Raw genomic sequence first — 25,090 nt, 5'->3', positions numbered from 1 at the left:
TATAGATGGTGACGGGGGTGAAGTTGGAGGTGGTGAAGTTTGGGTTGAAGGTGGTGGTATAGATGGTGGCGGGGTGAAGTTGGTCTTGTTGGTATAGATGGATTAGCGGGTGAAGTTGAGTTGAAGGGGGCAGTAGGGGTATTGTTGGTGGAGGGAGGTGAAGCTGGCGTTGGAGGTGGCTGGTATAGATGGTGGCGAAGGTGAAGTTGGAGGTGGAGGGGGTGAAGTTTGGGTTGGAGGTGGTGGTATAGATGGTGGCGGGGGTGAAGTTGGTGGTGGTATAGATGGTGGCGGGGGTGAAGTTGGGGTTGGAGGGGGCAGTAGGGGTATTGATTTTGGAGGAGGTGAAGTTGGGGTTGGAGGTGGTGGTATAGATGATGTTGGGGCTGAAGTTTGGGTTGGAGGGTGCAGTAGGGGTATTGATTGTGGAGGAGGTGAAGTTGGGGTTGGAGGTGGTGGTATAGATGGTGGCGGGGGTGAAGTTGTTGGTGGTATAGATGGTGGCGGGGGTGAAGTTGTTGGTGGTATAGATGGCGGCGGGGTGAAGTTGGGGTTGGAGGGGGCAGTAGGGGTATAGATTGTGGAGGAGGTGAAGTTGGGGTTGGTGGTATAGATGGTGGCGAAGGTGAAGTTGGGGGTGGCGGGGGTGAAGTTGGGGCTGGAGGTGGTGGTATAGATGGTGGCGGGGGTGAAGTTGGTGGTATAGATGGTGGCGGGGGTGAAGTTGGTGGTATAGATGGTGGCGGGGGTGAAGTTGTTGGTGGTATAGATGGTGGCGGGGGTGAAGTTGGGGTTGGAGGTGGTGGTATAGATTGTGGAGGGGGTGAAGTTGTTGGTGGTATAGATGGTGGCGGGGGTGACGTTTGGGTTGGAGGTGTCCGGAGTTGACACTCGCTGATCAGCGATTCCACCTTTTTCCCTCCAGAAATCCTTTGACGCTCATCCTCGGAAGGAGAGCCAGGTGCGGCAGCTGGCCTGGGTGGGTGACGGCGTTTGGGTCTCCATCCGGCTGGACTCCACGCTGCGGCTCTACCACGCTCACACCTATCAGCATTTGCAGGATGTGGACATTGAGCCGTATGTCAGTAAGATGCTCGGTGAGTCTCCAGCCCTCGGCTGACGCATTTTTGGTCCATACGATGAGAACGTTCTTGATTTTTGCTCCTCACCCTTCGTCTCTCTTCAGGCACCGGGAAGCTCGGCTTCTCCTTCGTTAGAATAACCGCGTTGATGGTGTCTTGTAACCGCCTGTGGGTGGGCACCGGCAATGGCGTCATTATCTCCATCCCCCTGACTGAAAGTAAGTGCCCCCATCCCCGCGAGTGTGCACAGTTATATACATCACTTACATGGATCTAATGCCGTGTTGTCAGTATTACGTCTCTGGTGTGAACAGTGCAGGTTTCCATTCACTGACAGCAAGTGAGAACTGAAGCCCCGTCTGTTAGCTGCAGTTTATAATTTGGGTGTTGAGCGTTGTGTAGTATATAGAGGACGATGCCGGGGGAGGGGCACATGCCGCGCTCATCCTGCTCTCTTATATCCGGGGTCTGGTGGTGGTCGCCGTCCTGCTGCGCTGAGACCCCCGCCCTGTGCAGGGTTATAGGTGATTGGTGACCTCCGGTTCTCACACTTCTCCTCCCCTTACTGTCTCACTATAGCGGTAATTCTGCACCAGGGACGGTTACTTGGGTTAAGGGGTAAGTGACAGCACATCGCTCCGGCTTCTCCGAGTAGCCTGGCTGTATAGATCACCCTCCTTTGTATGTTCCTGACATCTTCTTGACGTCTCCCCCTCCCCCCTTTAATTGGCAGCAATCTTGCGTATTACTAAACGGCTGGGCGGTCTAGCGCCCTCGTGTCGCAGCTAATCCCGTAGTCGCTGTGTGTCCACTGGTCACCACATCCGTCATCTGCTGGAGCTTCTCATCCCGCACCGCTCCCCTCTCAGATCTTCTCCTGCTCTCATCGTTTCTTCATTCTAATGGATGTGTCTTGTCAATCTAGCATGTCTTCAGCTAGCGAAATCCTGCAGCACGCGGGGCGGAGGATGAGGATGGTGGAAGGGGAGAATGAGCAATGCGGGAAGGTGATGGATGGCAGCAGAGACTGGAGACCACAGAGGGTGGAAGATGAGGGATAGTGATGGTGAAGGCTGAGGATGAAGGATGGGGCAGGGTGAGGGCAAGAGTGAGGGTGGAGCAGAGACTGGAGACCGCAGAGTGTGGAAGATGAGGGATAGCGATGGTGAAGGGTGAGGATGAAGGATGGTGCAGGGTGAGGGCAAGAGTAAGGGTGGAGCAGAGACTGGAGACCGCAGAGTGTGGAAGATGAGGGATAGCGATGGTGAAGGGTGAGGATGAAGGATGGTGCAGGGTGAGGGCAAGAGTGAGGGTGGAGCAGAGACTGGAGACCACAGAGGGTGGAAGATGAGGGATAGCGATGGTGAAGGCTGAAGATGAAGGATGGTGCAGGGTGAGGGTGGAGGACTGCCATGAGGATGGTGGAAGGTGATGGATGGCAGAGACTGAAGACTGCAGAGGGTGGAAGATGAGGGATGGCAGAGGGTAGAGGATCAGAAATGAGGATGGTGGAGGGAGAGGATGAAGGATGATGCAGGGTGAGGGAAAGAGTGAGGGTAGGGGATCAGAAATGAAGATGGCGGAGGGTGATGGATGGCCGAGACTGAAGACTGCAGAGGGTGGAAGATGAGGGATGGCAGAGGATGAGAATAGCTGAAGGACTGAAGTGAGAATGAGGCATGGCAGAGGGTAGAGGATTAGAATTGAGGATAATAATTAGTGTGAAGGAAGGTGGAGGACTGCAATGAGAATGGAGCAGTGTTGCGATGGCTAAAGATCAGAAGTAGGGTGAAGGACTGAATTGAGAATGTGGGAGGACGAGAGGTGAGAATTTGGGATTGCTTAAAGGCGATGGATGGTAGAGACTGAAGACTGCTGAGGGTGGAAAATGAGGGCTGGCCGAGGGTAGAGGATCAGAAATGAGGGTGAGGGCAAGAATGAGAGTGAAGGAAGGTGGACGACTGCAATGAGGATGGCAGAAGGTGATGGATGGCAGACTGAAGAATCCAAAGGGTGGAAGATAAGGGATGGCAAAGGGTAGAGGAGCAGAAATGAGAATAGTGGAGGATGGTAATGAAGAGGAGGGTGGAAAGTAAGGGCAAGAGTTTGAGCGGAAGGTGGAGAACTACAATGAGGATAGCAGAGGGTGAGGATGGCGATGGCTGAAGGAAAGAAGTGAGAATGAGGGATGACCAAAGGTAGAGGATTAGAAATGAAGATGGCTGAGTATGAGGGATGGTGGAGGGTGAAGGTGTAAGGTGGAGCACTGCAGTGATTATGAGGATAGTGGTGGCTGGAGGACTGCAGTGAGGATGGTGGAGCGTTGCAATAGCTGAAGACTAGAATGGGGATGGCGAAGGATGAAAACAAAGTTGAGGGATGGTGGTGAATGAGGAGGACAATGTGAGTGAGGTTGTGGTCGGTGATGATTTTGTAACCTGGATGGTTCTTCATCCATCACGAGTCCAGTGGGCTCGAAGCTTCCAGAAAAGTAATCCAGAAGATTTTGGAAGAGACTGCCGGCGATTCGCACCATGGATCTCACATGACTGATTTCCCAGGGTCATCTGTCCGGCGTCCCGTGCCTGTGCCGACACACCAGTCAGATCTTCATGATGGAAGAATGTAACCCAAGTTTGAGGGAGGAGGAGACACACCGGCTGTAAGCCTGGCACCCCTCCCCTCATGTTGCGTCAGCTCGGTGGTTTGTCCTCAGACCTGTCCATTGGCAGCACATCACCGGTGCGGACATTAGCACCCCCGCTGGTTCTAGGTGCCCACCCTAGTGTAGGCCGGTGCTAGATGAACAAATCGCACATTCATCCCGCCTTCCTTCTGTCCTCAGCATGCCCTTCTCATGATTTCAAGCCACGTCTTGAAACACTGATGCTGTTTCCCTCCCCGCCACGTGTTGCCGGAGATCTCTGCCCGCTGAACAGCCATATTTTACCATTTTGTTTCTTTATATTCTCAAGCCAATAAAGCTCTGTCCACGGCCGGCAGTCGTCCAGGCAGCGTCATCCGCGTCTATGGGGACGAGAACAGCGACAAAGTCACGCCGGGAACCTTCATCCCGTACTGCTCTATGGCGCACGCTCAGCTCTGCTTCCACGGACACCGGGATGCCGTCAAATTCTTTGTTTCGGTTCCAGGTACTTAATTTTAATAAATTGGAGGGGTGCGGGGAAAAACGCGTAGAACACGGGTCACGCTGGTGCCGTCTGCTCTTACAGGGCAGGTGATCCCACCGGCCGGCAGTGGCTCTCCAGATCTGGCCGCAGACAAAGGCACAGCCGCCCAGCAGGAGGCGAGCGGTCCCAGCCAGAAGTTCATGCTGGTGATGAGCGGTGGAGAGGGGTACATCGACTTCCGAATGGGTAAGGATGGTGGGCTTCAACCCTACAGGTCCAACCCTCAGACTATAGAGTCTCCTCCTGGACTACAGCGGCTCTGTGTCTTCTCCGCAGGTGACGACGGCACCGAACCCGAAGGTCTAGATGACTCCTTACAGTTTGAGCCCTCCATGGCAAAAGTGGAGAGGAGTCACCTCATCGTCTGGCAAGTCATGTGTGCCGGCAGCGAGTGAAGCCCCCGCACCGCCTGCATGATGTATATATCTGCTGCTGCCATCATTTATTATTTTTTTTCTACTTTTATCTGCAATTTTAACACTTTAATGACTGTAAAAACAACGCGATTTTCGCGGCCTAATGAAACGCACCCAACCAGGCGCTCCAGTAAGGGGCACTTAGTTTGCACTGCAGTGTAAAATCCGCCGGACGCCCCCCATGGCCTCACGTCTCCACCAGATGCGTCACCTTCTAATGATTTCTAACCGGATGGGGAAGCACTTTTCCCATTTCTCCTGCTCAGATGGTCGAGCGTTTCGCTCCTGGAGTTTTGTATGTGGACAGATCAGAGGGTCGGGGGTTCATGTGGCGGTTTCCAATCAAGAATATGATGAAGATTACGGGGGGCGGCCGGTTCTACGTCTTCTCTAATTTTGCTGCTAAAAATCATTCCTTCTTTTTTTTTTCCTCCCCTCCCCCCCTCCTATAAAAAAAAAAGTTGTTTTTTTTTTTTTTTTGCCTCTTGAAGATGTGCGGTGTAATATAAAAATGGAAAACGAAATCTGAGTTACCAAAAAGAAGTTTAGAAAAAAAAAATATTTTCTCTATTTTCTTAAAATTTTTGCATAAACCGCGTCAGTATAATTCCATGAAGTATTGTCCTCGGGCCGCGTCCAGCACTTTACACCACAGATTCTCACATCCTCACACCGGGCTGGCTCTTTACACCACAGATTCCTGCCTCCTCCCCCTCACGTCAGTCCAGCTCTTTTCACCACAAATTCCTACATCCTTCTCATGCCGCTCTGGCTCTTTACTCAACAGTTTCTTGCCTCCTTCTCATACCAGTCCCTCTCTTTCCACCACGGATTCTGTCCTCCTTACCCTGCTGGTCCAGCTCTTTAACTACAAATTCTCACCGCCTCCTTACATCGGTCTGGCTCTTTACACCACAGATTCTCTCCTCCTCCTGCCATTCTGGCTCTTTCCACCATGAATTCTCTCCTCATCGGTCTAGCTCTTTACACCCTTCCTGTTGATCTACACTTTTAGGCCGGAGTCACACTTGTGAGTGCCTCGCGTGTAACTTGCGCGAGTCTTTCATTGAATCACCCGGCATGGCCGTACACTATGCATACAGGAGCGTCTGAGCTGCATAGAGATACATGCAACCGACCCGCTCCTGTCAGGGGAGTGTGCGGCCAAGCTGGGTTCTACCATGAGAGACTCGACTCGCGCGAGGCACTAGCAAGTGTGATTTTGGCCTTACACCACGGATTTCTCGTCTCTGCCTCATGCTGTTCCGATTCTTTACACCACAGCTTCTGGTCTCCTACCCCTGCTGGTCCAGTTCGTTACACCACGGATTCTCACGGCCTCCTCTGTCTGGGTTTTTACACCATGGATTTATGCTTCCTCCTGCTGTTGCTGCTCTAACAGCTGCTTGCCTCCTCCCCCTGCCAGTCCAGCTCTTTCCACCACGGATTCTCTCCTCATGCTAGTCTGGCTCTTTCCACCATGGATTCTCATTGCCTCCTCCTGTCAGTCTGGGTTTTTACACCATGGATTTTCTCCCCACCAGTCCATCTCTTTCCACCACAGATTCTCTCCTCCCACAATGGTCCAGCTTTCCACCATGGATTCTCTCCTCCCCCAACGGTTTTAGCTCTTTCCATTCTCCTCCTCATGCGGTTATGGTTTTTTACACCACAGCTTCTTTTCTTCTCCACCACCAGTCCAGCTCCTTCTCACACTAGTCTGGCTCTTTCCACCATGGATTCTCATTGCCTCCTCCTGTCAGTCTGGGTTTTTACACCATGGATTTTCTCCCCACCAGTCCATCTCTTTCCACCACAGATTCTCTCTTCCCCCAATGGTCTAGCTCTTTCCACCATGGATTTCCAGTCTCCTCCTCATGCTATGTTTTTGGTTTTTTTTACACCATAGCTTCTTGCCTTCTCCTCCACCAGTCCATCTCTTTCCATCACAGATTCTCTCCTCCTCCTGTCGGTCCAGATTTTTGCACCACGGTTTTCCTGTCTCCTCCTCTTCATGCCAGTTCGGCTCTTTCCACCACGGAGTCTCTCCTCATGCTAGTCTGGCTCTTTCCACCACGGATTCTCATTGCCTCCTCCTGTCAGTCTGGGTTTTTACACCATGGATTTTATCCCCACCAGCCCATCTCTTTCCACCACAGATTCTCTCCTCCCCCAACGGTCCAGCTCTTTTCACCACAGATGCTCTCCTCCCCCAATGGTCTAGCTCTTTCCACCATGGATTTCCAGTCTCCTCCTCTTGCTATGTTTTTTTTTTTTTTTTTTACACCATAGCTTCTTGCCTTCTCCTCCACCAGTCCATCTCTTTCCACCACGGATTCTCTCCTCCTCCTGTCGGTCCAGATTTTTACACCACTGGTTTCCCGTCTCCTCCTCTTCATGCCAGTCCGGCTCGTTCTTCCTTTTGTTCCATACTCCGCTGCGGCTGTTTTTTTTTTCTTCACACATTTTTATGACTCGCGTCCTGCCTGTATTTTATATATAAGATAACTTTTTATATAAGAGCCTGAAACACTAACCCGTATGTATATACCTAGAGATCCCGTGCTTACCTGCTCAGACTTATTTTATAATCTGGATTGTGTCCACATTCTGTGCGCGATTTGATATTTATTCCAGTGAAATTCCTAATGTACCAAAGGAGAAAACCAGCGGCGACATCCCTAGCAATGTCCAGTGCTGCCGGTGTCTCCTGGGCTCGAGCAGCAGCCTCCTGGCACCTTTTGTACGGTAGGGACATATTTATTTCCATGGTCGGAGCCGCGGGGTAGAATGTAGCTTTGTACATGACCTGTATGTGTGTAAATATATCTATAAATATGTATATGAACCGATTCACAGCCGCGACTCCACCGCTCGCATTCGGATTTGTCGCCTTCTACATAATAAAAAATGGAAACGAATTTAATAAAAAAATTTTAATGAAAGTTTTTATAAAAAAAAAACAAAACTGTTGCCAAAAATAAAGGAGCAACAAGCGATGGCTGACAACAGCGAAGCTGCAGGGACACGACATCCCGTCCTGCTTATATGATGATGGGGCAGATGTCACCGATCCGGCTGCGCCCTCCGTGGTGGTCTCATCTGTCTCCTAGCTCAGGCCGTAGCCCGCCACAAACAGTTTATTAATAATGACCGTCCGTTATAAAAAGTCTCTGTCCGCGGTCACAGCCGCTGCTTCTTACTGTGCGTCATCTGGTGCAGGTCCAGTTCGTATTTATCGGGGAAGGCGAGGTCGCACAGGGCGCAGCGGTGCTTGTACTCCGCCACCTTCAGGGGCAGCTCCGGTAATAAGATAGTGGTGCCCGATAGGCTGACCGGACACTGGATCCTGCCCGCGTGTTTACCGTATTTAAAGCAATTTCTTCCTTTGGGTCTGGGGTCGTCTTGGGGTATCCACGTTGAAGAAGTTGTGCCGTCCTGAGCGATCCACAGCTCCGAAATGGAGGACTCGTCCATAGCATCCGCTGCGGCACAGGAACAACGGGATGAGGACGTTATTACTACCGCTACTACACTTCCTTACCTGATCTCAAGGAAGTGTCCCTCGCGAGCGTCAGCCCCTCCACCCGCCCCTCGCGAGCGTCAGCCCCTCCACCCGCCCCTCGCGAGCGTCAGCCCCTCCACCCGCCCCTCGCGAGCGTCAGCCCCTCCACCCGCCCCACCACTCCCCCCCGCCCCTCGCGAGCGTCAGCCCTCCGCCCGCCCCACCACTCCCCCCCGCCCCTCGCGAGCGTCAGCCCTCCGCCCGCCCCACACGCCCCTCGCGAGCGTCAGCCCTCCGCACGCCCCTCGCGAGCGTCAGCCCTCCGCACGCCCCTCGCGAGCGTCAGCCCTCCGCACGCCCCACACGCCCCTCGCGAGCGTCAGCCCTCCGCACGCCCCTCGCGAGCGTCAGCCCCTCCGCACGCCCCTCGCGAGCGTCAGCCCCTCCGCACGCCCGCCCCCCCAGAGCGTCAGCCCTCCGCCCCTCTTTAACACCCTGAGCATCACCCTGCATCCATACAACAGCCATTACCTGAGGGCGGCTCTGCGGGTTTCGGGGGGTCCGGCGCTCGATCTGCGGTGGAGTTATCTGCATAGAGAAATATTAGGTATAAGAGCAGACTCTCCTCGCCTCACCAGGGCCGGGTCACCTCTTACCTGCAGGAGGAGCCGGCTTTGTCGTGGTTTCGTCTTCAGCGTTCTCATCCTCCTCCTCATCATTGTCGTCGTCACCTTCTTTGTCACCGTCACCACTGTCTTCATCATCACCACCGTCTTCATCGTCGTCTTTATCATCATCATCTTTTGTTTTTTCTTTCTGTTTCACTAAAAGAATACCAGACTTGGCGGTTCAGCCTCCATATTGGCACTGACTCCGGCAGGTGGGCTCGGACCCAACACGTCACAGGCTGCCAAGTACCCGAGACCCCTCACATATCACAGAGACCCCCACTATAAATGATTGGGTTCAGCTTTCTCCCACACAGCGCCCCTCTGGTGCACAGGCCGGGAGAGGTACTGCGCTCAGCCCATTACAGCCTCTAATGATGGTGGCCTCCTGGTCCCATCGCTGACTTACCTGTCTGTGGGCGGGATGGTGGGGACAGCGGGGGGCTCTGGGGATCGGCCAGGTGGTCCTCATCATCCTTGTCTCCTGTAAGATACAAGGTGCGATGTGTACAACTCCACCCATCAGGTCACGCAGGAGGTGCAATATATAGGGGTGGGGTCCCCCCCACACAGTGGTACGGCCCGCTGACACCCTGAGCTTTATACCTGAGGAAGAGCCCATTCTTTCACTCTGGGGGGGTTCCGCTGATGGTTCAATAAAGTCATCTGTGTAGAGAAACATCGGGAGTTAGAGAAAGTCAGAATAACCCCCGGAGCCCGCAGCTCATCACCTGAGGAGCAGCTCATCTCCAGCACCTCGATGGCTTTACTGCTCCCGCCAATCTCTGCACCTGAGGGGAGACAGACTGTCAGCAAAAGCCCCCGGCGCCCAGATATACCCCGGCCCCCCGTATAAGCGCCCCTCACCTGTGTGTAACGCCGGGGTCTGCACATAGTCCAGGTGATCCCCGAAGTCCACGTCACCTGAGAGCCACAGAGACAGCAAGGGTTATACTGTCCCCCGACACCAGGGGGTGCTGCTGAACAGGTGAGCCCCCCCCCATACCTGCACCGACCACTGCACGTACCCCCCCCATACCTGCACCGACCACTGCACGTACCCCCCTCCCCCAACACCTGCACTGACCACTGCACGTACCCCCCCAACACCAACCACTGCACGTACCCCCATCCCCCAACACCTGCACCGACCACTGCACGTACCCCCCCTCCCCCAACACCTGCACCGACCACTGCACGTACCCCCCCCCCCCATACCTGCAGCGACCACTGCACGTACCCCCCCATACCTGCACCAACCACTGCACGGACCCCCCCCCCCATACCTGCACCGACCACTGCACGTACCCCCCCCATACCTGCACCAACCACTGCACGTACCCCCCCCCCATACCTGCACCAACCACTGCACGTACCCCCCCCCCCCATACCTGCACCGACCACTGCACGTACCCCCCCCCCCCATACCTGCACCGACCACTGCACGTACCCCACCCCCCCATACCTGCACCGACCACTGCACGTACCCCACCCCCCCCATACCTGCACCGACCACTGCACGTACCCCCCCACCCCCATACCTGCACCGACCACTGCACGTACCCCACCCCCCCATACCTGCACCGACCACTGCACGTACCCCACCCCCCCATACCTGCACGTACCCCCCCCATACCTGCACGTACCCCACCCCATACCTGCACGTACCCCCCCCATACCTGCACGTACCCCCCCCCATACCTGCACCAACCACTGCACGTACCTCCCCCGACCACTGCACGTACCTCCCCCAACCACAATACCTGCACCGACCACTGCACGTAACCCCCCCCCATATACCTGCACCAACCACTGCACGTAACCCCCCCCATACCTGCACGTACCCCCCCCATACCTGCACCAACCACTGCACGTACCTCCCCCGACCACTGCACGTACCTCCCAAATCCCCCTCCCACCATACCTGCACCGACCACTGCACGTACCCCCCCTCCCCCAACACCTGCACCGACCACTGCACGTACCCCCCTCCCCCAACACCTGCACCGACCACTGCACGTACCCCCCTCCCCCAACACCGACCACTGCACGTACCCCCCTCCCCCAACACCTGCACCGACCACTGCACGTACCCCCCCTCCCCCAACACCTGCACTGACCGCTGCACGTACCACCCTCCCCCAACACCTGCACCGACCACTGCACGTACCCCCCTCCCCCAACACCTGCACCGACCACTGCACGTACCCCCCTCCCCCAACACCTGCACTGACCGCTACGCCCCCCCAGAGGAGGCTGCAGGGACTATACGGATACATTGGTCTGCACAGGAGCTGTAGACACAGGATGGGAGTGTTCATCCCTTGCAAAACTGGTGACCGCGCCCAGCACCGCCCGCTCCCGTGTATACAGACTGCACCGCCCGCTCCCGTGTATACAGACCGCGCCCAGCACCACCCGCTCCCGTGTATACAGACCGCACCGCCCGCTCCCGTGTATACAGACCGCGCCCAGCACCGCCCCCGTGTATACAGACCGCGCCCAGCACCGCCCGCTCCCGTGTATACAGACCGCACCGCCCGCTCCCGTGTATACAGACCGCACCGCCCGCTCCCGTGTATACAGACCGCACCGCCCGCTCCCGTGTATACAGACCGCACCGCCCGCTCCCGTGTATACAGACCGCACCGCCCGCTCCCGTGTATACAGACTGCACCGCCCGCTCCCGTGTATACAGACCGCACCGCCCGCTCCCGTGTATACAGACCGCACCGCCCGCTCCCGTGTATACAGACCGCACCGCCCGCTCCCGTGTATACAGACCGCACCGCCCGCTCCCGTGTATACAGACCGCACCGCCCGCTCCCGTGTATACAGACCGCACCGCCCGCTCCCGTGTATACAGACTGCACCGCCCGCTCCCGTGTATACAGACCGCGCCCAGCACCGCCCGCTCCCGTGTATACAGATCGCACCGCCCGCTCCCGTGTATACAGACCGCGCCCAGCACCGCCCGCTCCCGTATATACAGACCGCACCGCCCGCTCCCGTGTATACAGACCGCACCGCCCGCTCCCGTGTATACAGACCGCACCGCACGCTCCCGTGTATACAGACCGCACCGCCCGCTCCCGTGTATACAGACCGCACCGCCCGCTCCCGTGTATACAGACCGCACCGCCCGCTCCCGTGTATACAGACCGCGCCCAGCACCGCCGCTCCCGTGTATACAGACTTCGGCCCTGAATACTCTGGGGAGACTTTGCCGCAGGACCCCGCTGTGCACTTACCTCCGCTCGGCCTCCGCTCGCTCTGCGTTTCCAGGAAACAGTTACTTTTAGTCCCATCTAGGACAAAAAAACAAAAAAAAGCTAAAACTCCAGCAAAACCCTCCCCCCCACAGACCGCGCCGCTCAACATCCCACCCCTACAGAAGGCGCCGCACAGCACCCCCCATATAGGCAGCGCCACGCAGCACCCCCATCATATAGGCAGCGTTGCATGGCTGTAGACGATGGTCAGGAGACACCCACTCCTACTAAGTGTTGTATTAAAGTGTATTACATAATGTATGTTTTGGGAGGACTAGAAAGTGTGAGCTCTGCGGGTCATACATGTATTACGGTTATATGTATTGGAATAGATGGGAGGTTTGTTGGTGCAGGAAGAGTATATGCACGGGAATAGATACACTTAGTAACTAAGGCAACAGTGGCCCCTATTCCAGGTGTGAGTTGGATTGGCTGACGCCTCCCCTCCTAGAGACTCTGTGTAGTTTAACCCGGACAGAAAAAGTGCGGGAAAGTGTCTGTGAGGAGAGAGACGTCTGAGAGGAATTCAAGAGGTGGTTGTGCCACAGAAGCGGAAAGAAGCGGGACGTTGCGTAAGGAGAAACCCAGAGTATTGCTCTGTCGGTACCCGACCCAGCAGAAGACGTCGCCCGGATGAGCCCAGCTGCTCCGTGACCCAATAGAAGGAAAGCTGCCCGGAGAAGTGCGCACCAACAGACTTCGTACCCCGAGAGAGGACCATTTCCCTTCCATAGAGTGCGGTGTCCGCACGTTCCCACTAGTGGAGGCCAATTAGGTTAAAACACAGAATAGTGAAGTATAAGGATATTATCTGCAGTTGGTTGTATAGGTTTTTATTGTGATAGTTGGGGTGATAGTTGTAGTTCGCTAAATAGCTCAATTATGTATTAACCCCGTTCCAAAATACCCCTTTCCCTGTTGCCCAGTAGCCCTTGCGTGATATCTCCCTGGAACAAATCCAAAATCTAGAAGGAAAAGAGGTACTTGTCAGAGGAAGGCCTGGTCAGGAGCTGGTGATAGCCCAGTCCCTAGTGGTGGTTGACCAAAGACTTTTCCCGTTGTGAGCTGTGGATGTGGGTCCTAGAGAAGTCTCGCTAGCAGCGGGGGCAGAACTAACCCTTGTGTATCTACATCGAGGCGAGGTGGTGAGCAGAAAGGAGATGTCTCCATCACCGGTGGAAGACACAGGCTGGATTCTAGAAGTCTTGGAGGGCACTGAAGAGTAGCCGTCCCCAGAATGGATCACATGGGGGTAGACAAGAAGTCCCATGGTCCTGAGTGCATGCAGGCACTAGAAAAGATGCTATGGAAGAACCCGGCTGTATTCGCCCACCACACTGAACACTTCAGAGGTACCGAGTCCATCACTCACAAGATACCGATGGGTGACATACATCCGATCCGAGAATGTTATGGTACCAGGAGGTGAAGACACGGTTTGGGGCAGATGCTGGAGACAAGGGTGGTGCAAGCAAGTTAGATTTCCTGGTCGACATTGGTGGTCTTCGTCAAGACAAAAAAAAAAATGGATCTGCGAGGGTCTGCGTGAACTATAGGAAACTCTACGCTTGTACGGTTCATGACTCTAACCTCCTGCCCTGAATTGAGGAGCCTCTGACCGCATTGGGTACAGCGAAATACTTCTCTATGCTTGACCTATCGAGTAGGTACTCGCAGGTACCGGTCGCTGCAAGGGACAAAGAGAAGACCGAATTTATCCTCCCAATGGGACTGTAGGAGTTTAATCGGATGCTGTTCGGCCTGTCCGACAATCCAGGTACATTCCAACGGCTGATGGAGAAGTGTTTGGGGGACCTGAACTTTGAAGCCACCCTCATTGATCGGGACGACATCATTGTCTGTTCCAACTCATTTTAAGAACATCTCGACCATCTGGGACAGGAACTCGGCTGCTTACGGGCTCATAGTCTGAGGGTTAAACCGAAGAAGTGTCATCTCTTCTAGACGAAGATTAAGTATCTAGGCCACACCGTGTCACAAGATGGAGTATTACCATCCCAAGAGAAGGTGGCTGCTAACCAGCAGTGGCCAAATCTCCAAACTTTGAGAGAGCTAAAAACCTTCCTAGGGCTAGCTGGGTATTACCGCCGCTTTGTGAGGGACTTGTCAAGTTGGCAGGCCCCAGGAATAAGTTACAGTGGGGGACAGCTGTAGTGCTGAAAAATTGAGCCATTCCCTGGTCCCAGAAACAAGATGAGGACTTCCATGCCCTGAAAGATGCTCTGACAACGCACCAATATTGGCCTATGTGGATTTTGATAAACCCTTCCTACTGCACAACGATGGCAGCCTCCATAGCCTGGGAGTCATTCTGTCACAAGAGCAAGATGGCCGGGAAAGGGTGATAGCGTATGCAAGCCGGTCCCTACTTGACACAGAAAGAAATCCCCGTAAGTACAGTTCCCTCCGTCTGGAGGAGTTGGCCTTCGTGTTGGCCATGACCAAAACATTTGCGGGCTTCCTGGCAGGGACCAAGATACAGGTCCGAACACATAATCCCGTGGCTCACTTACAGAACACAATATTGTGAGCACCCTACAATAGCGGTGGGTGGCCCATCTAGCGAAATTCGACTTCAGTATCAGATATCGTGCTGTTGTTGAAAATGCTAATGCAGATGGATTGTCGACAGTGACCATTGGGGTTCCCTTAGGGGACCGTGATGAAGCTTCAGAAGAGGAAGATACTCACGATTTCCAAAAACTCATGGCCCCAGTTGTGACGGACTTGTCAGGTGGGACGGATGTGTTTACTAACTAAATCATTGGGGCAAACTAAAGAAGAGTGAGGGCTTGCTCAAGATAAAGATGAAGGTTTGAGACAGATAAAGCAATGGGTAGCCCGGAAGCAGATCCCAAACAAAGAAGAAAGGGATAGCCTCGATGATGACATGAAGAGCATACGTCATCAGTGGGGACGATTGGAACTCCGGGATGCTGTGCTCTACTGCACAAAGCAACACCCCAAGAAGACCAAAGTGAGGTGGCAGGTGGTCCTCCCAAAAGATTTGGTGTACAAAGTCATCAAAGAGGCTAACGAGTTTGGAGCCCACTTTAGTTTGGTCAAGACTTACCACTGGCTGCAGCTGTACGTGTATTACCCCAGGCTAAAGTCTGCAGTAGAAAAAGGCTGTCGGCGATGACGAGTGTGTGATCTCGTCAAGAGTACCGAACAGAGGGCACCTGTCCGGTCCATCCAAACAAAGAAACCTCTAGAAGTCCTGATGATTGACTATCTCTTCGTGGGACACTCTGCTCAGGGGCCACAGTACTGTTTGGTCATTATGGACCATTTCTCCAAATTTGCTGTGGTTACTCCTGCTAGAGATCAGACTGCCAAATCAGCCGCGTGAGCCATTTGTCAAGATTTCATTTTAGCGTACCGGTGCCCGAAGAAGATCCATTCTGACCAGGGCAGTTGTTTCCTGAAGAGCTATATCACCTGTTTGGCATGGAGCGGTCTAGGACCACTCCCTACCATTCCCAGGACAATAGAGCATGTGATTGCTTCAATTGAATGCTACTCTAGATGTTGAGAACTTTGGAGGAAGATAAGAAGATGCGCTGGCTGGACTAGTCAGAATTGGTGTGGGCCTACAACAACCGGGTTCACTCTGCTACGGGGTATAGTCCCTACCTGCTGTTGTTTGGGAGAACTGGACGGGAGATCTTTGAACTGAATCTAGATCAGCCGAAAGATCTGACCGAGTGGACAGCAACCTCGTGGGTGAAAGAACACCGCCGACGTCTACAGATTATACGACGGAGGTTGGAAAATCCAGCCTTAAACAGTGCTAGAGCGGATGTACTCGAGAGTCCCATCTACAAGGTTCAAGTTGAAGATGGGGCGGTTCATCCCCGCGTCTTTCACAGGAACATGCTGAGGCCTTGTCGCTCTGAAACTCCCCCGACTAAGACAGTCCGAGATGCCAGCCCCTGCTCCAGAGACCGTGCCACCTGGCTGTGATAGTGATGAAGACTGGTGGTCTGCTCCAAGTGCAGTTGAGAGTTCCCAGCCTGACGACACCATTGTGGCCGCAGCCAAATCACTACTGCCGCCTCACGAAGAGGAACAGCTGAACCTCCCTGAGATCCCAGTGATTGTTTCTCAGGGAGACAATCAGGTCTTGCCTGAAGATCTAGACCTCCGGAGATCCCTCATGGGATACCGCATGGGTTCCACCAGTCAGATGTGGAGCAGTCTGTGTTGTCGGCGTTGTCAATGTTGTTCTCTTCCACTATATGTGTTTCGGGTAGGAGATACCCTCCGGTGCTACACTGAAGAAGCAGGCTTCCTTGACGGATTCATACCCTTACGTCATCATGGCCAAGGACGGCCATCTTTAAGTAGGGAGGCGTGTAGGAGATAGTCAAGATACCCCCATTCCTGCTGTGTAGTATTAAAGTGCATTGCATAATATATGTTTTGGGACTACTTGAAAGTGTAAAGCTCTGTGTGTCATACATGTCTTATGGTTATATGTGTTGAAATAGATGCAATGTTTGTTGGTGCAGGAAGAGTAATATGCAGGTGCTGGCAAGCGCAGAAATAGATATTATTGGTGACTAAGGCAACAATGGCCCCTGTTCCAGTTGTGAGTTGGAATGGCTGACGCCTCCCCTCTCCTTAATGCTGTGTATAGTTTAACATGGACTGAAAAAGTGCAGGAAAGTGTCTGTGAAGACAGAGACAGTCTGAGAGGGGATCCAAGAAGTGGTTGTGCCACAGGTGCGGAGAGACAAGCGGGATATTGCCTGAGGAGAAAACCCAGAGTATTGTTCAGTTGGTACCCAATCCAGAAGAAGACGTCGCCCGGATGAGCTCAGCTGCCCCATGACCCAAGAGAAGAATAGCTGCCTCCATTTAGCCCCCAAGTGCGCACCAACGGACGTCGGTTATTGCTTCACAGCATCCACCCCTCCTCATTATATAGACGGCGCCCGGCAGCACCTACCCCTCCCCCTTATATAGATGGCGCCGCACCCACCCTCATACCTGAACTCCCGTTAAACTGTGGGCTCTTTGGTTCTTCCACCATCACGTGCTTGTAATGCCCCTCGTGGTCCTCGATATAATCCCACTCATCCATGGAGAAGAAAACTGCTACATCTCCCACCTTAATGGGAACCTGAAACGCAGAGTCACCCGGGTCACCTCCATCACCTGGCGCATTACATGGCCACTCCCCGAGCGCCCACCCGACAGCACTCACCTCGCGGATCATATTGTAAAACTTGCTGATGTGTGAGTTCTTCTTCACCACCGTCCACTCCTGCGACACGTAAGGACACAGCGCTTGAGGGATACAGCTTATACACAGGCGCCAAAACACCCCCACCCCCCCATAATACCCCCCACCCATCCATGAGTGACACCCCCCCTTGTCCCCCCCCCCCCCATGTCCGTCTCACCTCCCCGGTCAGCACGGACACGATCTCGGCGGTCTGGTTCAGCAGTCGGGTCGTCTTCTGTTTCTGGGATCGGGAGGTGAGAGGAGCCTCTGCCAAATGCTGCAGGAGGGCGACCTGAAACACAGAGGAAGAAGTCATTTACCGCCAGAACGGGGACAAATCCGTCACTGTGGACATTGACCCGACCAATCCCAGCCGAGATCTGGGGATAAGCGGTAGCTTATCTGTACAATTATCCTCCCCAGAGCACGGCTCCGCCACCGAGAGCTGCCCCCTCCCTAGAGCACGGCTCCGCCACCGAGAGCTGCCCCTTCCCCAGAGCCCAGCTCCGCCACCGAGAGCTGCCTCCTCCCCAGAGCACGGCCACGCCACCGAGGCCTCCCCCTCCCCAGAGCACGGCTCCGCCGCCGAGAGCTGCCCCCTCCCCAGAGCACGGCTCCGCCACTGAGAACTGCCCCCTCCCCAGAGCACGGCTCCGCCACTGAGAGCTGCCCCCTCCCCAGAGCACGGCCCCACCACCGAGGCCCCCCCCCTCCCCAGAGCACGGCTCCGCCACCGAGAGCTGCCCCCTCCCCAGAGCACGGCCTCACCACCGAGGCCCCCCCCCTCCCCAGAGCACGGCTCCGCCACCGAGAGCTGCCCCCTCCCCAGTGAACGGCTCCGCCACTGAGAGCTGCCCCCTCCCCAGTGAACGGCTCCGCCACTGAGAGCTGCTCCCTCCCCAGAGCACGGCTCCGCCACCGAGAGCTGCCCCCTCCCCAGTGAACGGCTCCACCACTGAGAGCTGCCCCCTCCCCAGAGCACGGCTCCGCCACCGAGGCCCCCCCTCCCCAGAGCACGGCTCCGCCACCGAGAGCTGCCCCCCCCCCAGAGCACGGCCCCACCACCGAGGCCTCCCCTCCCCAGAGCACGGCTCCGCCACCGAGAGCTGCCCCCTCCCCAGAGCACGGCCCCACCACCGAGAGCTGCCCCCCTCCCCAGAGCACGTCTCCGCCACCGAGAGCTGCCCCCTCCCCAGAGCACGGCTCCGCCACCGAGAGCTGCCTCCTCCCCAGAGCACGGCTCCGCCACCGAGAGCTGCCTCCTCCCCAGAGCACGGCTCCGCCACCGAGAGCTGCCCCCTCCCCAGAGCACGCCCACGCCACCGAGAGCTGCCCCCTCCCCAGAGCACGGCTCCGTCACTGAGAGCTGCCTCCTCCCCAAAGCACGGCTCCGCCACCGAGAGCTGCCCCCTCCCCAGAGCACGGCCCCGCCACCGAGAGCTGCCCCCTTCCCAGAGCACGGCCCCGCCACCGAGAGCTGCCCCCTCCCCAGAGCACGGCCCCGCCACCGAGAGCTGCCCCCTCCCCAGAGCATGGCCCCGAGAGCTGCCCCCTCCCCAGAGCACAGCCCCGCCACCGAGAGCTGCCCCCTCCCCAGAGAACGGCCCCGCCACCGAGAGCTGCCCCCTCCCCAGAGCACGGCCCCGCCACCGAGAGCTGCCCCCTTCCCAGAGCACGGCCCCGCCACCGAGAGCTGCCCCCTCCCCAGAGCACGGCCCCGCCACCGAGAGCTGCCCCCTCCCCAGAGCATGGCCCCGAGAGCTGCCCCCTGCCCAGAGCACGGCCCCGCCACCGAGAGCTGCCCCCTCCCCAGAGCACGGCCCCGCCACCGAGAGCTGCCCCCTCCCCAGAGCACGGCTCCGCCACCGAGAGCTGCCCCCTCCCCAGAGCACGGCCCCGCCACAGAGACCTGCCCCCACCCCAGAGCACGGCCCCGCCACCGAAACCTGCCCCCACCCCAGAGCATGGCTCCGCCATCGAGAGCTGCCCCCTCTTACTTGCTCACCATCACGTTCTCCAGGGACCACAGGGCGCGTCTGTTCTCCTCGGCGGTGCTGGCCGGGATCTGTAAGGACCAGCTGTGGCTGAGCTCGTCGAATTTGGTTTTGGGGTCCTTGCTGAGGCCCGTGAGTCTACCGTTGACGTCCAGTGGCTGCTCCTGCGCGGACCCCGGGGTGCGGCCCTGCTTGGCCCCTTGGCTCCGGCGCGCTCCTTCCTGCAGCCTCTTACTGCCGTCCATGTTGTCCGCTGGTTTTTGTCCGGGGGCTTTCCCCGTTGAGGTCTCCATATTGTCACTTTTACCGGTGGTCTCCGGCCTCTTGTTCCAGTCCGGCGGGGGTCTGGAGTGAATCCCGGGGAACAGGGTGGGGACGGCGTCAGCTTTCAGCACAATCCGGCTCCCCTGCGAGGCGTAACTGCCCGGAGCAAAGTGAGCGGAGCAGATGCGATATTTCCCCGTCCTCGACTCCGTAAACACCTTGGACGCAAAATTGTCGAGGTCCCCGAAATTCTGTCCAATCTGCTGCAGCCAGAGCTTAATGCGGCCGAGCTCCCGGGGAAAGACGTGCATGGTCAGCAGCGGGTTAGAGGCCTTCATCCCGGTGTAGTGGGTGCAGCCCTTCACTATGCAGCTCGGCATCGCCCCCACCTGGAAGAAGAGGAGACGTCAGCGATCGGGGAGGACGACCCCAGCCAGCAAGCAATGCTCCACAGACTGCGGAGTATAACGATCAGTGCGGATATAGAACGATCAGTGCGGATATAGAACGATCAGTGCGGATATAGAACGATCAGTGCGGATATAGAACGATCAGTGCGGATATAGAACGATCAGTGCGGATATAGAACGATCAGTGCGGATATATAATGTATAGTGATCAGTGCGGATATATAATGTATAACGATCAGTGTGGATATATAATGTATAGTGATCAGTGCGGATATAGAGCGATCAGTGCGGATATAGAGCGATCAGTGCGGATATAGAACGATCAGTGCGGATATAGAACGATCAGTGCGGATATAGAACGATCAGTGCGGATATATAATGTATAGTGATCAGTGCGGATATATAATGTATAACGATCAGTGCGGATATATAATGTATAGCGATCAGTGCGGATATATAATGTATAGCGATCAGTGCGGATATATAATGTATAACGATCAGTGCGGATATATAATGTATAGCGATCAGTGCGGATATATAATGTATAGCGATCAGTGCGGATATATAATGTATAGCGATCAGTGCGGATATATAATGTATAACGATCAGTGCGGATATATAATGTATAGCGATCAGTGCGGATATATAATGTATAGCGATCAGTGAGGATATATAATGTATAGCGATCAGTGCGGATATATAATGTATAGTGATCAGTGCAGATATATAATGTATAGCGATCAGTGCAGATATATAATGTATAGAGATCAGTGCGGATATATAATGTATAGTGATCAGTGCGGATATATAATGTATAGCGATCAGTGCGGATATATAATGTATAGAGATCAGTGCTGATATATAATGTATAGCGATCAGTGCGGATATATAATGTATAGCGATCAGTGCGGATATATAATGTATAGCGATCAGTGCGGATATATAATGTATAGCGATCAGTGCGGACATATAATGTATAGCGATCAGTGCGGATATATAATGTATAGTGATCAGTGCAGATATATAATGTATAGCGATCAGTGCGGATATATAATGTATAGAGATCAGTGCGGATATATAATGTATAACGATCAGTGCGGATATATAATGTATAGCGATCAGTGCGGATATATAATGTATAGCGATCAGTGCGGATATATAATGTATAGTGATCACTGTGGATATATAATGTATAGTGATCAGTGCGGATATATAATGTATAGTGATCAGTGCGGATATATAATGTATAGCGATCAGTGCGGATATAGAACGATCAGTGCGGATATATAATGTATAGCGATCACTGTGGATATATAATGTATAGTGATCAGTGCGGATATATAATGTATAGCGATCAGTGCGGATATATAATGTATAGCGATCAGTGCAGATATATAATGTATAGCGATCAGTGCGGATATATAATGTATAGTGATCAGTGCGGATATATAATGTATAGTGATCAGTGCGGATATATAATGTATAGTGATCAGTGCGGAGATACAATGTATAGCGATCAGTGCGGATATATAACGATCAGTGCGGATATATAATGTATAGTGATCAGTGCGGATATATAATGTATAGCGATCAGTGCGGATATATAATGTATAGCGATCAGTGCGGATATATAATGTATAGCGATCAGTGCGGATATAGAACGATCAGTGCGGATATATAATGTATAGTGATCAGTGCGGATATATAATGTATAGCGATCAGTGCGGATATATAATGTATAGCGATCAGTGCGGATATATAATGTATAGCGATCAGTGCGGATATAGAACGATCAGTGCGGATATATAATGTATAGTGATCAGTGCGGATATAGAACGATCAGTGCGGATATATAATGTATAGCGATCAGTGCGGATATATAATGTATAGCGATCAGTGCGGATATATAATGTATAGTGATCAGTGCGGATATATAATGTATAGCGATCAGTGCGGATATATAATGTATAGCGATCAGTGCGGATATATAATGTATAATGATCAGTGCGGATATATAAGGTATAGCGATCAGTGCGGATATATAATGTATAGCGATCAGTGCGGATATATAATGTATAGCGATCAGTGCGGATATATAATGTATAGCGATCAGTGCGGATATATAATGTATAGCGATCAGTGCGGATATATAATGTATAGTGATCAGTGCGGATATATAATGTATAGTGATCAGTGCGGATATATAATGTATAGTGATCAGTGCGGATATATAATGTATAGCGATCAGTGCGGATATATAATGTATAGTGATCAGTGCGGACATATAATGTATAGCGATCAGTGCGGATATATAATGTATAGTGATCAGTGCGGATATATAATGTATAGTGATCAGTGCGGATATATAATGTATAGCGATCACTGTGGATATATAATGTATAGCGATCACTGTGGATATATAATGTATAATGATCAGTGCGGATATATAATGTATAGTGATCAGTGCGGATATATAATGTATAGCGATCAGTGCGGATATATAATGTATAGTGATCAGTGCGGATATATAATGTATAATGATCAGTGCGGATATATAATGTATAGTGATCAGTGCGGATATATAATGTATAGTGATCAGTGCGGATATATAATGTATAGTGATCAGTGCGGATATATAATGTATAGTGATCAGTGCGGATATATAATGTATAGTGATCAGTGCGGATATATAATGTATAGCGATCACTGTGGATATATAATGTATAATGATCAGTGCGGATATATAATGTATAGCGATCAGTGCGGATATATAATGTATAGTGATCAGTGCGGATATATAATGTATAGTGATCAGTGCGGATATATAATGTATAGCGATCAGTGCGGATATATAATGTATAGCGATCACTGTGGATATATAATGTATAATGATCAGTGCGGATATATAGTGATCAGTGCGGATATATAATGTATAGCGATCAGTGCGGATATATAATGTATAGCGATCAGTGCGGATATATAATGTATAGCGATCACTGTGGATATATAATGTATAGCGATCAGTGCGGATATATAATGTATAGTGATCAGTGCGGATATATAATGTATAGCGATCAGTGCGGATATATAATGTATAGTGATCAGTGCGGATATATAATGTATAGCGATCAGTGCGGATATATAATGTATAGCGATCACTGTGGATATATAATGTATAGCGATCAGTGCGGATATATAATGTATAGCGATCACTGTGGATATATAATGTATAGCGATCAGTGCGGATATATAATGTATAGCGATCAGTGCGGATATATAATGTATAGCGATCAGTGCGGATATATAATGTATAGCGATCAGTGCGGATATATAATGTATAGCGATCAGTGCGGATATATAATGTATAGCGATCACTGTGGATATATAATGTATAGCGATCAGTGCGGATATATAATGTATAGCGATCAGTGCGGATATATAATGTATAGTGATCAGTGCGGATATATAATGTATAGCGATCACTGTGGATATATAATGTATAGCGATCACTGTGGATATATAATGTATAGCGATCAGTGCGGATATATAATGTATAGCGATCAGTGCGGATATATAATGTATAGCGATCAGTGCGGATATATAATGTATAGCGATCAGTGCGGATATATAATGTATAGTGATCAGTGCGGATATATAATGTATAGTGATCAGTGCGGATATATAATGTATAGCGATCAGTGCGGATATATAATGTATAGTGATCAGTGCGGATATATAATGTATAGCGATCAGTGCGGATATATAATGTATAGTGATCAGTGCGGATATATAATGTATAGTGATCAGTGCGGATATATAATGTATAGTGATCAGTGCGGATATATAATGTATAGTGATCAGTGCGGATATATAATGTATAGCGATCAGTGCGGATATATAATGTATAGCGATCAGTGCGGATATATAATGTATAACGATCAGTGCGGATATATAATGTATAGTGATCAGTGCGGATATATAATGTATAGCGATCACTGTGGATATATAATGTATAGCGATCAGTGCGGATATATAATGTATAGCGATCAGTGCGGACATATAATGTATAGCGATCAGTGCGGATATATAATGTATAGCGATCAGTGCGGATATATAATGTATAGTGATCAGTGCGGATATATAATGTATAGCGATCAGTGCGGATATATAATGTATAGTGATCAGTGCGGATATATAATGTATAGTGATCAGTGCGGATATATAATGTATAGTGATCAGTGCGGATATATAATGTATAGCGATCAGTGCGGATATATAATGTATAGCGATCAGTGCGGATATATAATGTATAGCGATCAGTGCGGATATATAATGTATAGCGATCAGTGCGGATATATAATGTATAACGATCAGTGCGGATATATAATGTATAGCGATCAGTGCGGATATATAATGTATAGCGATCAGTGCGGATATATAATGTATAGCGATCAGTGCGGATATATAATGTATAGTGATCAGTGCGGATATATAATGTATAACGATCAGTGCGGATATATAATGTATAGTGATCAGTGCGGATATATAATGTATAGCGATCAGTGCGGATATATAATGTATAGCGATCAGTGAGGATATATAATGTATAATGATCAGTGCGGATATATAATGTATAGTGATCAGTGCGGATATATAATGTATAGTGATCAGTGCGGATATATAATGTATAGCGATCAGTGCGGATATATAATGTATAGTGATCAGTGCGGATATATAATGTATAGCGATCAGTGAGGATATATAATGTATAGCGATCAGTGAGGATATATAATGTATAGCGATCAGTGCGGATATGGAGCGTCTGATATCTCTGCTCTGCACACGTGACATCCAGTTGTCATTATGGGGGGGGCTGACATGCTGGGACTAGTGGTGCTGCGCGTGCATTGCGCCCTGATAACACGCACCTGACCGTGGAGCCGGAGGCGCAGGACTCGGTGCAGCGGAGGATCCCGGAGCGGACGGAGGAGACAGCGGCCGCACACAGCACCTCACAGCGCGCAGCTAATGGAG

General features: G+C 52.3%; 2 protein-coding genes across 5 annotated transcripts in view; one reads left to right on the top strand and one right to left on the bottom strand.

Moving 5' to 3' along the window:
* The window catches only part of SPAG9 (sperm associated antigen 9), a 26,051-nt gene extending 18,420 nt beyond the window's left edge, over positions 1–7,631 (top strand). For 2 of the 3 annotated variants that reach the window (XM_075351468.1, XM_075351467.1), the window contains exons 22-27: positions 926–1,097; positions 1,187–1,300; positions 1,662–1,700; positions 4,058–4,234; positions 4,316–4,459; positions 4,550–7,631. In XM_075351468.1, the coding sequence (XP_075207583.1) occupies positions 926–1,097; positions 1,187–1,300; positions 1,662–1,700; positions 4,058–4,234; positions 4,316–4,459; positions 4,550–4,668 (765 nt within the window). In that variant the 3' untranslated portion in view covers positions 4,669–7,631. The remainder of the gene's footprint in view (positions 1–925; positions 1,098–1,186; positions 1,301–1,661; positions 1,701–4,057; positions 4,235–4,315; positions 4,460–4,549) is intronic. The other variant, XM_075351470.1, reaches the window with a different exon arrangement.
* Positions 7,611–25,090, bottom strand: LOC142312512 (uncharacterized). 2 transcript variants are annotated; one of them, XM_075351476.1, is made up of 13 exons: positions 24,985–25,090; positions 19,394–20,035; positions 17,567–17,680; positions 17,368–17,427; positions 17,151–17,283; positions 12,114–12,170; positions 9,730–9,786; positions 9,594–9,653; positions 9,469–9,528; positions 9,272–9,346; positions 8,851–9,018; positions 8,726–8,782; positions 7,611–8,174 (listed from the first exon to the last, which is right to left on the bottom strand). In XM_075351476.1, the coding sequence occupies exons 2-13, from the start codon at positions 20,024–20,026 to the stop codon at positions 7,873–7,875; spliced, it is 1,776 nt and encodes a 591-aa protein (XP_075207591.1). In that variant the 5' UTR covers positions 20,027–20,035; positions 24,985–25,090; the 3' UTR covers positions 7,611–7,872. The 2 variants fall into 2 exon arrangements, with proteins under 2 accessions (XP_075207591.1, XP_075207592.1); XM_075351477.1 differs by lacking the exon at positions 9,594–9,653.

This window comes from Anomaloglossus baeobatrachus, chromosome 5 (assembly GCF_048569485.1).
Source record: "Anomaloglossus baeobatrachus isolate aAnoBae1 chromosome 5, aAnoBae1.hap1, whole genome shotgun sequence".
NCBI classification, from domain to species: Eukaryota; Metazoa; Chordata; class Amphibia; order Anura; family Aromobatidae; genus Anomaloglossus; species Anomaloglossus baeobatrachus.
Note: the sequence above shows the minus strand (reverse complement) of the source record. Positions and strands in the feature narration are given on the sequence as shown.

Bases quoted from the DNA above. Each gene is read 5' to 3' on its own strand.
- LOC142312512 (XM_075351476.1), bottom strand. From the start codon at position 20,026: ATGCCGAGCTGCATAGTGAAGGGCTGCACCCACTACACCGGGATGAAG. The intron at 9,787-12,113 runs GTAAGTGCACAG...TGTGGCTCTCAG, and splicing joins CGAGCGGAGGCCGAGCGGAG to GTGACGTGGACTTCGGGGAT. The intron at 9,529-9,593 runs GTGATGAGCTGC...TTCTCTACACAG, and splicing joins GGAGATGAGCTGCTCCTCAG to ATGACTTTATTGAACCATCA.